Raw genomic sequence first — 14,219 nt, 5'->3', positions numbered from 1 at the left:
TGTTATGCTTTCCAGGATAATAGGACCCCAATTTTAAAACATTTATGAGGTTTCCACCTGGTTTAGGCAGGCACCTCATCTGCCTGCATACCCTGCAAATGGTTGAGATATGAGCAGGTAAGTAGCCTGCTCTTTTATACCTACTACAAGTACAAGACCTCCTGGCAACACCCTCACTCCAGGCACTGGCATCTGCTAGACTACGTCATCATCCGAGCGAGGGATCGCAAGGACGTCCGCATCACTTGCGCCATGACAGGACTGACGACTGCTGGACTGACCGCCGCCTAATCTGCTCTGTTATCTCCATCATCGTAGCCTCAAAACAGCGGGGGAAACAGAAATGCTGCCACAGAAAAATCAACGCTGAAGCATTTAAAGACCCTGCAAAGAAAGCCCTATTCAGCCAACGCCTTACAGCTAACTTGATGACTTCCAATGAACCGGAGCCGCAGAGTGTCCACAGTGCCTGGCCCGCCCTCAAGCCTACAATGATTAGAACCTGCGAAGAGACTCTTGGTTACTCTACCAGAAAACATCAAGACTGGTTCGACAAGAATGACCAGGAGATCCAGGAGCTAATAAACCACAAACGCAAGGCATTTCTGAATTGGAAACAACCCCACAACTCGATCTACAGACAACTAAAGGCCGAGGTCCAACAAAAACTCGGGACCTAAAGAACAGATGGTGGGTGGAAAAAGCGCAGGAGATCCAGCAACTAGCCAACAATCACAACGTGTGTGGATTTTTTAGCGCAGTCAAGACCACCTAAGGACCAAGCACTTAGGGTCCTACCCCACTGAGGGCCAAGAACGGAAAGGTACTCATCAAGGATAGAGAGGCAGTCAGTGCCTGCTGGAAGGAGCACTTTGAGGAATTCCTTAACAAAGACTCTGTCTTTGATGAGAATGTCCTTGACTCCATCCCATAGCATGCTACCTGTCACACCTTGGCACAATCCCAGCCCGGCAAGATGAAAAAGCCATCAGACAACTGAAAATAAGACCTCAGGAGCAGATGGAATCCCCGCCGAAGTACTAAAGCATGGCAGAGAAGTAGTCTTGGTGCAAATCCATGAGCTCATCTCTCTTATCTGGAAGGTGGAGAGCATGCCAGGTGATCTCAGAGATGCCATAATCGTGACCATCTTCAAGAAATGTGACAAGTCCAATTGCGATAATTACAGAGAAGTTTCCCTGCTGTCTGCCACAGGGAAAATCACCGCAAGAATCCTTCTCAATCGTCGCCTCTCAATGGCTGAAGAACCTCCTCCCTGAGTCGCAATGCGGATTCCGTCCACTAAGGGGCACAACTGACATGATCTTCATTGCGCGTCAAATCCAAGAAAAATGTAGGTAGCAGCATCAACCTCTGTATATGGTTTCCTTTGACCTCACAAATGCCTTCGACTCTGTCAACCATGAGGAATTATGGAGTGTCGTTGTCAAATTCGGCTGTCCTCAAATATGTGTCACCATCCTCCGCCTGCTTCATGATGACATGCAAGCCGTGATTCTTACCAACCAATCACAGACCCAATACAAGTGCAGACCAGGGTCAAGCAAGGCTGTGCCACCACACCAACGCGCTTCTCAATCTTCCTCGCTGCAATGCTTCATCTCACCTTTAACAAGCTCCCCGCTGGAGTGGAGTTAATCTACAGGACAAGATGAAAATTGTTCAACCTCCAACACCTCCAGTCCAATTCCAACGTTGTTCCAATTGAATACAATATGCAGATGACGCTTGCGTTTGTACACACTCGGAGGCCGAACTCCAAAACATTGTTAACACCTTCAGTAAAGTGTACGAGAGTCAAGGCCTTTCATTAAACATCAGTAAGACAAAGGTTCTCTACCAAACTGTCCTTGCCACACAGTACTGCTCCCAGATTATCAAGTTCCACGACGAGACCTTGGACAATGTGGACCACTTCCCATACCATGGGAGCCTACTATCAAGCAAGGACAGACATCAATGACAAAGTCCAACACCGCCTTTAATGTGCCAGTGCAGCCTTCAGCCACCTGAGAAAAAGAGTGTTTGAAGACCAGGATCTCAAACCCGGCACCAAGCTCATGGTTTACAGAGCAGTAGTGGTACCTGCCCCTCCTATATGCTTCAAAGACATGGACTATGTACAGAAGGCACCTCAAAGCACTGGAGAAGTACCACCAACACTGCCTCTGCAAAATCCTGCAAATTAATTGGCAGGATAGGCGCACCAATATCAGCGGACTCTCTCAGGCCAACATCCCCAGCATCGAGGCATTGACAACGCTCGATCAGCTCCGATGGAATGGCCACATTAGTATTGGGAATGCAGACAGACACCTGAAACAAGCACTCTACTCCGAGCTACGCCACGGCAGGAGAGTCCCAGGAGGGCAGAGAAAATGCTTCAAGGACACCCTTAAAGCCTCCTTGAAAAAATGTAACAAAGAGTCCCACCGACTCTTGGGAATCCCTGGCCCAAGACCACTCAAAATGGAGGAGAAGCACTTCGAGTGTCTTCGCCGGGAGCACGCGGAAGCCAAGTACAAACAGCAGAAGGAGCATACGACACATCAAGCACCCCACCCATCCCTCCCTCCAACCACCATCTGCCCCACCTGTGACAGAGATTATAAATCTCGCATTAGTCTCATCAGTCACCTTAGAACTCATTTTAGTGTGGAAGCAAGTCATCCTCGACTCCAGGGGACTGCCTAAGAAGACGATGACCCACCCAACCAGCTTCTGGAAGGGTAGGGTTAAAATCCAACTCCAAATCTTTCTGAATATTTGATTCATCCATCTCATCTAAAAAGAATGATGGAAGCAACCAATAGACACACTTCGTTGTTGCTGTGCTGCTGGGTTTGTTTCCTCGGTGGCAGCTCTGCATGCCCTATAAATATGTGCAAACTGCAAAATAGCCCACTTAATTGAACCCTTCCCCGCACACGAGCTAAATTTATGGTTTTCCAATAGTTTCTCATGTTTTAACCGAGCACTGCAAATTTGTAACATTCTTCTGCAATGAACAAACATAGCAACTCATGCGGCACAGTCATTTCTAGATGTCATCCCACTATTGGAAACATTTCTGATATGAAATTTTATCCTCAATATGACTGGTGTTTCAACAAAGTAAAGTTTATCGATTTTAAAAGTATGTATATAATATTAACTAGGTATAAACCTTTGGGTGTGTTTTACTTTCTCTAGCCTTGATCATATGAAGAGCCTATACATTTTTCAAGTGCAGAAAATGAACACATTTTGGAAAGATTAATATGCCCCCACCTGGTCAAAACTTTAGAATGAATTTGCATAATAGCTAATAGTAAGTACTTTACACTAAGAGTTCATATGGAATTCTTACAGTGCACCGATTTGCACGGATAGAAGATAATTTATTCAAATTTTTTAGTAAAAACTATGCCAATTGAGATAAAGTTACATTATATTTAATTTTTAAACAAAAATATTTGCATTTTTTATTGCCCATTTGTCGAAGGTATTGATACAAATGGTAGCCCTGAATGTCTTCTGCCGCTGCACTGCAATGATGTCACGAGTGTTTGGCAGAAACCTATAATTCCATCAACTATTAAAATAAATAGTCGTAAAATCATACCAGATCACAACAGATTAATAGATTACTTAATTTCAAAAAGTCCATCCTGTATCATTTAAACTTACAAAATACACCTCACAGAAATTTTTTTTTATACTTACTGCAGTTAAGCTCATCTGAGCCATCTCCACAATCATTGTCTGTGTCACACACCCATCTCTTAGGGATACATCGGTAATTGGTGCATGTAAAATAGTTTTCAGCACAGGTTCTGGGGCCACGGGTTGGGCACTCCTCTTCATCACTCGCATCTGAGCAGTCATCTTGTCCGTCACACCTCCAGTAATTTGGAATGCATTGGTGATTAGAACATGTAAAGGCAGATGAAGAGCATGTAGTATCTAGGTGTATAGACAGAGGACAAGAGAATAGGTTTTTATGAAAGGTGCATAGAAATGCCTTACTTTGCTTAAGTGGGTAAATTATTAATAGTTCCTATTCACAGATAATGCACATCAGATGCAAAGCTGACTTGTCTCAAACGGTAAAAATTCAGCAGATTATAAAAGTTTAGATCAAATTAATAATACATATTATTAAATACATATGAGATATGTTAATACACATCAACGGCGCCGGGGCCAATATCCTTGCGGGAAGTTTTGCTAGTATTGTTGGGGAGAGTTTAAACTAGCTTGGTAGGGGGATTGGAACCTGAACGAATTCAAAAGGGAAGGAAGTAAAACAGAAATTGGATATCAAGAATTTAGAAAGTGAATCTGTAAGACAGAGGAAGCAGGGCTTCGTATATAGTAAGCAAGGAGGTTTTCCTATGCTGAATCGTATATACTTTAATGCAAGGAGTTTAGCGAAGGTGGCGGATGAGCTAAGAGCACAGGTAGACACTTGTGAGTATGACATATAGCCATTACAGAAATATGGCTGAAAGAGGGGCAGGTTTGGCAGATCAACATTCCTGGCTGCAGGATTTTTAGACAAGATAGAGAGGGGGGTAAAAATGGGGGTGGGGGGTTGCGGTACTGATTAAAGAAACTATTACAGCGGTGAGGAGGGATGATATGTTAGAGGGATCATCAAATGAGGCCACATGGGTCGAATTGAAAAATAAAAAAGGGGCGATCACACTACTGGGCATGGATTATAGACCCCAAACAGTGGGAGGGAGATAGAGGAGCAAATATGTAGGCAAATTGCTGTGAAGTCCAAAGACCATAGGGTAGTAATAGTAGGGGATTTTAACTATCCAAATATTGATTGGGACAAATTTAGTGTGAAGGGTCTGGAGGGTGCAGAATTCTTGAAATGCATTCAAGAGAACATTTTTAGTCAGTATGTAGCAAGCCCAACATGAGAGGGGGCGGTCTTGGATTTAGTTTTGGGGAATGAAGCTGGGCAGGTTGAAGGGGTATTAGTGGGAGAGCGCGTAGGTTCCAATCACCATAATTCAGTCAGATTCAAGTTGGTTATGGATAAGGACAAGGATAGGCCTGGAATAAAAGTTTCGAACTGGGGAAAAGCTAATTTTGCTAAGTTAAGGAGTGATTTGGCCATCGTGGACTAGAAACAGCTACTTGTGGGTAAATCAGTGTCGGAACAGTGAGAGGCATTCAAGGAGGAGATCGGGAAGGCTCAGGCCAAACATGTGCTCTTAAAGAAAAAGGCTGGGAAAAATAATTCTAGAACCCCCTGGACGTCTAGGGACTTACAGGGGAGGATTAAGAAAAAAGGGATGCTTATGTCATATACCAACGGCTAAATACTATAGAATCTTTAGAGGAATCTAGAAAGTTAAGAGGCAAAATTTAAAAGGATATTAGGAATGCTAAGAGAGAACACGAGAAATTCTTGGCCAGTAAAATCAAAGAAAACCCTAAGTTGTTCTATAAATATATTAAGAGTAAAAGGGTAACTAAAGAACGGGTAAGGTCGATTAGACACGAGGGCAATCTTTGTGTGGAGGCAGAAGATGTTGGTAGGGTTCTTAACGAATACTTTGCATCTGTTTTCACAAAGGAAAGGGGCAATGCAGATACTGCTATCAAGGAGTGTGATATTCTGGATGAAATAAATATAGTGAGAGAGGAAGTATTAAGGGGTATAGCTGCTTTGACAGTAGATAAGTCCCCAGGCCCAGATAAAGTGCATCCCAGGCTGTTGAGCGAAGTAAAAGTGGAAATAACAGAGGCCTTGACCATCATTTTCCAGTCCTCTTTGGATCTGGGTATGGTGCCGGAGGATTGGAGAACTTCTAATGTAGTACCCTTGTTTAAGAAGGGAGAAATGAATAGGCCGAATAATTACAGGCCTGTTAGCCTAACCTCAGAAAATTATTGGAAAAAATCCTGAAAGACAGGATAAATCTGCATTTGGAAAGGCAAGGATTAATTAGGGATAGTCAGCACGGATTTGTTAAGGGAAGATCGTGTTTGACTAACCTGATTGAATTTTTTGAGGAGGTAACCAAGAGGGTCGATGAGGGTAGTATATATGGACTTTAGCGAGGCTTTTGATAAGGTCCCACATGGTAGACTGGTCATGAAGGTTAAAGCCCATGGGATGCAGGGCAAAGTGGCAAGTTGGATCCAAAATTGGCTTGGAGGTAGGAAGCAAAGGGTAATGATTGATGGATGTTTTTGTGACTGGAAGGATGTTTCCAGTGGGGTTCCGCAGGGCTCAGTACTGGGTCCCTTGCTTTTTGTGATATATATCAATATTTAGATTTGAATATAGGCAGTATGATTAAAAAGTTTGCAGGCGACACTAAAATTGACTGTGTGGTTGATAATGAAGAGGAAAGTTATAGGCTGCAATCTACTGGTCAGGTGGGCAGGGTAGTGGCAAATGGAATTTAATTCAGAGAAGTGTGAGGTGATGCACTTTGGGAGGGCTAATAAGGAAAGGGTATACACATTAGGCGGTAGGCCACTTAATAGTGTAGATTAAAAAGGGAACTTGGAGTGCTTGTCCACAGATCCCTGAAAGTAGCAGGCCAGGTGGATAAGGTGGTTAAGAAGGCATGTGGAATGCTTGCCTTTATTGGCCAAAGCATAGAATATAAGAGCAGGGAGGCTATGCTTAAATTGTATAATACTTTAGTTAGGCCACAGCTGGAGTACTGTGTGCAGTTCTGGTCATCGTTTATAGGAAGAACGTGATTGCACTAGAGAGGGTGCAGAGGAGATTTACTAGGATGCTGCCTGGAATGGAGAATCTTAGTTGTGAGGACAGATTGGATAGGCTGGGTTTGTTCTCATTGGAACATAGGAGGTTGAGAGGAGACCTCATTGAGGTGTACATAATATTGAGGGACCTGGACATAGTGGATAGTAAGGGCCTATTTCCATTGGTGTAGGGGTCTATAATGAGGGGGCATAGTTTTAAGGTGGTTGGTGGAAGGTTTAGAGGGAATTTGAGAGGGGGGCTTCCTTACGCAGAGGGTTGTGGGGATCTGAACTCGTTGCCTGGAAGAGTAGTGGATGCAGAAACCCTCACCACTTTTAAGAGATGGTTGGATGGGTACTTAAAGTGCCGTAACAGCAGGGTTACGGACCTAGAGCTGGTAATTGGGATTAGACAAGATGACCTTTTGTTGGACGGCGCAAATATAATGGTAAGTACTGCAGGGAATAGAATGTGGCCAGCGTGATCCCCTGGACTAGTTTCTATTGCCTGGATGGGTCGGAGAGGAATTTTCCCAGAATTTTTCTCCCTAAATTGGCCTGGGTTTTTAATCTGGTTTTTGCCTCTCCCAGGATATCACATGGCTCCGGTCGGGGCGGAGTGTAGAATGTTTCAGTATAAAGGGTGTCGCAGTTATGTGAGGTGGACTGGTTGGGCTGGGTGCTATTTGCCTTTCCGTCATTGTTCATCGGTTTATATGTAACCTTTAGGGCTGCTGACCAAGGGCCGTGCGGCTCTTTGTTGGTCAGCGGGGACACGATGGGCCGAAATGGCCTTCTTCTGCACTGTAAATTTCTGTGCTTCTAGGTTTCTATGAAAGATTTCCAATGTTTTTACCCATTGAAACACCATGCATATTGATTTCGAATGGATGCTATACAGTACATGGAACGAGACCCAGGTTGCATGACTTACGTCAGAATATTTAAATGGGCATTAAACTATACTTTTCAATCATGAACTTGGGCTGATATGGAAATATTTGGAACCTGAAATTAATGTACATGTATTGAAATCTGTATGCAGTGAGATAATGTAATTGCATACAAGATAAAATCAAAAATCATTCAAAATACAATCACTGTTGTCAATATCACTATCAGTGCTCTACATTGAAAATATAGCAGTTTGTTAAAAAAAATGTGCAAGTGGCTACTAAACCAATTACATTTCAGTACAAGATTCACCCAATGCATCCATATTAGCCTTACTCATTCTCACTTTGTATAATCGGTGTCAGGCGTGACTCAATTGGTAGCACTCTCGCCTGAGTCAAAAGTTTGTGGGTTGAAGTCCCACCACAGAGACTTGAGCTGACACTCCAATGCAGTACTGAGGGAGTACTGAGTACTGTCGAAGGTGCCGTTTTTCAGATGAGACATTAAACCGAGGCCCTCTCAAGTGGACATAAAAAGTACTATATTTATCGCTCAATCAACATCGCTAAAAACAGATTATCAAGTCATGATCATGTTGCTATTTTTGGAACATTGCTGTGTGCAAATTGGCTGCCACATTTCCTACAATACAGCAGTGGCTACACTTCAAAATTACTTAATTGGCTGTAAAGTGTTTTGAGAAGTCATGAGATCGTGAAAGGCGCTATATAAATGCTAGTCTCCCTCTTTCTGTAATCCCAAAATTTACATTGTGGAAGCTTTGTATTAAAAATCTATCAAAATGATTTATATATTTGTGATTTGGCTGTATTCGATAACCTATTCGTAAAGCATCGGAGATGTCAGTTAAAACATCATGCAGGGTTTCGAAGAGGAATCTAAACACAAGAATTGGTTTAATTTCTGGAAGGCAAACAATTTTTCAGATTTTATTCCCCATAGGAAAAAGTAGGTTAAAACACTAACATATCTATTAATTTTATGATGGACTTTCCTGTTACAAGATATCATGAGGGTTCAAAGTCTGCTAGTCCCCCAATCAGAACACTGCTTGAAGTATCAGTCAGGATGTATTAATTAAATGTAATGGTTCATAAAGACTTGAAATCAGTACGTAAAAAAGAAATTTAATTAATGTGACAAAGAGAAGTATTCTGAAACTGAGGACAATTAATCTCATTCTGCAAAATTTCATAATCTTTTATTTCTTAACCCAAGAATGTAGTAATTAGATGTGCTGAAAGGTAAATTTGATCTTATGCAACTAGAGAAATTAAGACCTTTTAAACAAATTAAATGAGTGCACTAAACTCCTCAATTGTACTGACACATTGGCTGCAATATATGTAAATTTCAACAGTACGTACTTAAAGTTCCACAGTTTACTTCATCACTATTATCGTGGCAGTTATTAACTCCATCACAGCGATTGTAATTTGGCACGCATTTTCCATTGGCACAAGTGAAAGAAAAGAAGGCACACTGTTGTGTGGGTGGTTCACTTGATGGATCTTCAATGCAGTTAACATTGTTGGAGTCAAGTTTCATTCCATAGGGGCAGCCACAGACTCTCTGAAAATTGGTTATTGGGAAGCAAAAATGACTACAGTCCCCATTAGGGTTTGTTGGCCTGTTACAGTAGTTGGATCCTATATTGTAAAAAAAAAAGCAAAATGTCTATTAGATTGATGTGGAAGATACTAGGACTTCAACCCAAGACCCAAGAAATTGTTTCATTAATATGAGCATTCATTAAAATAAAAGTTTCCCAATATCAAATCAAATGGAAATTAACTAATAATATTGGGATCAAAATTCATCCAAAAAAAAAGTTTTGCACTTATAACAAACTTTTCACTAAACTTAACTAGAGTACTTTCCTCTCTATCCAATCTACTAAGGTCCAAAATTCCAGTTGGGCCCCAAGGACAGAGAGCCAGCAGGTTGCCCACCTATGGCCGAAATATCTGGGAAGAACCCAGTTTTACCAGGATTCTACCCCATTTCTCAGTTTTCCATTTTCCAGTACCAGAAGTGTTGGTAGAATTTACACCATCTATATCAAGGGTGCATATCTTGGGTGTTCCCAGACTACACCGAGAATTCCACCCAAAAGATCATTATAAAGGCTGATGAGAACTTTTACCAGCTGAGGTGTGGTGGTGTCCTGTTAGATCTTTTGAAAGGTTGCAGACCTTACTCAGAGCAAGGTGATCAATCCCAGCAGGGATCAATTACTTTCTTTCTGGAAGCAGAATGACTTCTTATGCAGCTGAAGACTATTGCTGTTCATTTTGTTTCAGTCCGGGAAAGGCCGTGGGGCACAATTTGTGATGGGGTCTACACATTCATGCTTTTGCATTCTGGGGATTCTGCTCTACTACACTTGCGCTGGTGGAACAGGATCCATAATGTTTTAGGCCCTTTGTGTTTTGAGGAAGATTCCTTTGTTTAGCATTACCTTGTCCATAATTCTAAATTTGAATCCATTAGTTCAATAGATTTCCTCAGATATTTAAAAATGTGTATAATTTGTATATTTGTACATACCAGTCTGGACAGATGCATCAAATGATTTTACATGCATAATGTTGTTGATGCCTCTTCTAATAATAGACATCCCGCCGCCATCTGTTTTTCGCACACGAACAATTCCATTCAGCCTCCAGTCAGTAAAGTATGCATAATCTACAGAGAAAAACCAATCAAAGAACAGATTAAAACCAAAGAAGTTGATGGTTTTGTTCTGCATAACAAAATGAACTCAACCATATAGAGAAAAACTTTAAATATATTTTCACAAAAATATATATATTTTTTAAGAAAGTCTAATGACTTTAATATTTCACATGATAGTAACTTACCACCAAACACTGTAAGACCAAAAGGATGTGACATTTGGTTAATTCGATTGAGAGTCTGTCTGTCTAAACCACTGAAGGAACTGTGCTCAATTTTATCAAAAAAGGCATCCACCCAATAGAGACGTAGAGAACTAGAAAAGCAGAAATCTTTGATTCAGTTCAAATGGAGACTAAATAACTGTGTGAAATGATGCACTGAATTCAAAACATGCCCACAGAGATTTAAAAACTAAATTTAGTGTTATAGTAATCTGCTTAACTGCTGACTGTCTCAAATAGACATGAGACCTGCACAAGAACGAGGACTACAGAAAACAATACCAAAGTCCAGAAAATAACTAGCTGCATATGGGATCTGATGTTGGTAATGGGATGGCTGCAAACAGGTGATGTGCAAATTTATTCAGCATCCTGTGGCTATAATGTAGACCAGAACTGAGTATATATTGCAGAGTAACCAAAAACACTTTTACTTATATATTCACTAAAAGATGATTGTTCAATCACTAATATTAATATAATTTTTTGTTTTTCTCTTCTCCTTCGAGCAGTCGGGGTTGAATTCCTGTTTTAGCAAAATCCATGAGAACGCTTGTTTTTATTCAACCATCAGCCAAAGAGAGTACTTTTTAAAATTCCAACAATTCAGAGTCATTTCGAACTCAATTTTAACTTCATTATTACAGAAAAACAAAGCATTCTCCGGCTTCTTTTCTAAAAGAGAAATGTTATCCTGGATCTCCTGGTCATGTGGGAAGTACCATTCCTAGTTAAAATGAAGGGCAGACAGCCTCTCAAGAACCATATTTATAGTGCTGTTGGACCATGATGAGATGAGCAAGAGGGTAGAAAGTGACTAATGATACATTTTCTCTTTCCCACCTACGGAGGAGTGCTTCGCCTCCACTGACTATCCCCTGAATGTCTTGGTTGAAATCAGAAATCATGATGTAGAAACTTGTATTCTACTACTCTAGGGCTTAATAATGTCTTATCAAAGAAACTATGATAATTTATTTTCATGTTAATGTTCATGTTCATTTGCTAATGCCAGCAAAAGGTCTGAAAATATGCTTTAAGCTCAAATTGACTATTTGTGCACCATTAGCAAATGGAGGAAAACATACCCCTATGACACAGACAGCGGTAAAGTAGCCTTCTGAATTATCAGCTTGGCTTACCTCCAGTCAATGGCAAGGCCATTTGGCCAGCCTAGTGTTGTATTGACTATTGGTCCTGCATGTGACCCATCGCTCCAGGCTCTCATGATTTTTGCAGGTCTGTACCAGTCTGTCCAGAAGATATATCTGTAAGTAGATGTAACAGTGGTAAGTCAAATGCCTACAAATTATATCCAGGTGAAGCACCTATTAAATCTATGAAAGTTACTCAAAATTCGAAACATGGTATTTAACAGGAAGAAAACTATGAATACTGAAATGTTTATTTACCCCATCAATGGATGCACAACAATAGATCTAGGATTGTTCAAGTTCTCAACAATTGCTCTCCTGGATTTATCAGCCAGTCGCAGGACAGAAATGCTGCTATAGCGTGCATCAGTCCAGTAGAGATTCCTTGAAATCCAATCAAAGGCCAGATCTTCTACTCCATCCACTCTATTGGCAACTAGGACTTCTCGGCCTACATATCAGTCAGAAAACTAAGCATTATTAATTTTAATACTCAAATCTTCTCACTAGTAGATACAGAATTATTTTTGCATGCTTTAAGCTGGGATATAGTAAGAGAGAGAAAGAATGAGAGGGGAGCAAGAGACATTGAGAGAGAGATAGAGAGAGAGAGAGAGAGTGAGACAAACAAATTCAAATCCAAACAGAGAGTGCACCACCCAGTCTCCATTCCCTTTGTCTATTTTTAACAATTACTTCCCCTACACACATGGTATTGTGGGGAAGGAAAAAAATACCGGCTCATCAAAATGAAAGTTCGCAGGTCAAATTCTCAAACCAATCAGATTCTAACCTCAGTCCCCAGCTATAGTACATAGGCAAGTGCATCCTGGCTATTTGTTGAAGCAAAGACACCAAAACAAATGTTTGCTCCTCTGTTGAAGTTGGGCAGATTTAGCTCCTTTAAAATTGTAGGAATTTCACTTCAAGCTGTGAGTGTATCCTTAATCACAACTTTAAAAGGCATATAAAATGTTAAAAGTTAGTGAGGCTTCCACAGCAGCGTTTCATAAGCAGAATCCACATTCTTTACATTAAAAAAATGAAAAAGATGTGAAAAGTTGATTATTACCTGTTCCATCAATGTTCTGTTTATAAATCATGTCCGTCCTTGTATCAGAGAAAAAAATCGTCTGCTGTGCTGCATCAAAATCAAGACCTACAAAGTAAGAGGGGCTCGCTGTCACAGGCAGGATGATATCTTCCTGGGTGGAAATATTGAAAGGGATTCCACGCACAGCCAGCTGGGATGAAAATAGTAGGAACTGGGTCACAGCTGCAGAAGACACAACATAAAATGTTCAAAATGTTCTTCAATTTGATAGAGGGAGTCAAGACCAAGTGCTATATTCAGATCAAACAGGGTTACAGGGCAGAGGGATAACTGGACCAAGGTGGAGGAATGGAGGAGACAAATGGGAGGGGAAAGAAAAAGGAGTAGGGTGGAGAGGGGCAGAGAAGGGAGAAGAGAGGAGCGGTGGTAGGAGAGGAAGATAGGAAAGAGAAGGGGCGGAGGAGGGGGAAGAAGGGACAGGGCACATGGAAGGCGATTGGGGAGAGAGGGGGGTGGATTAAGAGCAGAGGGAAAAGGAGAGGAGAAAAAGGTGAAGGACAGGGGTTGGGGATGTGGAGCAAAGTTTAACTTATAAACCTGTGGGTACATTTCTGGATCCGTGGTAAGCCGCTTTCAAAGGAAGAGGTGGGTTGGATAATTGAGCTACAGTGTTTTAACCGATCTATGCTCCTATCAAGTATAGCTTCCCCGCTGGGAGTAAGGGAGCGTTAGATTTACCCTGATGATCCATGGCTCAGGAGATAGCACTCTTGCCTATGAGTCAAAGGTTGTGAGTTCAAGTTCCACTTCAGGGACTTGAGCACAAAAATCTAGGCTGACACTTTAGTTCAGTACGGAGGGAGTGTTGCACTGTTGGAGGTGCTGACTTTCAGATGAGACGTTAAACCAAATGTCTGCTCTGTCAGGTGGATGTAAAAGATCCCATGGCACTATTTCAAAGAGCAGGGGAGTTATTCTAAGTGTCCTGGCCAAAATTTATCCCTCACTCAACATCATTAAACAAAAAGATTATCTGGTCATTATCACATTGATGTTTGTGGGAGCTTGCTGACTGCAAATTGGTTGCTGATTTTCTTACATTACAACACTGTCTATACTTCAAAAGTACTTCATTGGCATTTTGGGACGTCCTAAGGTTATGAAAGACTATAGAAGTGCAAGTCTTTCTTTTTTATATCCCATTCTTTACATTTTTAGAAACAACAAGATGGAAATCATTTAATTGCACAGTGGGGGGAAACTTATGAGGAAAGGTTGAGTAGGTTGGGCCTCTACTCATTGGAATTCAGAAGAATGAGAGGTGATCTTATCAAAACATATAAGATTATGAGGGAGCTTGACAAGGTGGATGCAGAGAGGGTATTTCCACTGATGGGGGAGACGAGAACTAGAGGGCATGATCTTAGAATAAGGGGCCATCCT

At 41.3% G+C, this 14,219-nt stretch overlaps 1 protein-coding gene across 1 annotated transcript in view; it reads right to left on the bottom strand.

Moving 5' to 3' along the window:
• Nucleotides 1-14,219, bottom strand: part of lrp2a (low density lipoprotein receptor-related protein 2a) — a 522,167-nt gene that overhangs the window by 295,430 nt on the left and 212,518 nt on the right. Inside the window, exons 17-23 of the mRNA XM_070873618.1 lie at nt 12,795-12,998; nt 11,981-12,173; nt 11,711-11,836; nt 10,530-10,660; nt 10,216-10,353; nt 9,033-9,314; nt 3,727-3,966 (exon numbers count right to left, since the gene is read on the bottom strand). Of these exons, the coding sequence (XP_070729719.1) occupies nt 3,727-3,966; nt 9,033-9,314; nt 10,216-10,353; nt 10,530-10,660; nt 11,711-11,836; nt 11,981-12,173; nt 12,795-12,998 (1,314 nt within the window). The remainder of the gene's footprint in view (nt 1-3,726; nt 3,967-9,032; nt 9,315-10,215; nt 10,354-10,529; nt 10,661-11,710; nt 11,837-11,980; nt 12,174-12,794; nt 12,999-14,219) is intronic.

This window comes from Pristiophorus japonicus, chromosome 3 (assembly GCF_044704955.1).
Source record: "Pristiophorus japonicus isolate sPriJap1 chromosome 3, sPriJap1.hap1, whole genome shotgun sequence".
Taxonomy (NCBI): Eukaryota; Metazoa; Chordata; class Chondrichthyes; family Pristiophoridae; genus Pristiophorus; species Pristiophorus japonicus.
This window is presented reverse-complemented; position numbering and strand designations above follow the sequence as displayed.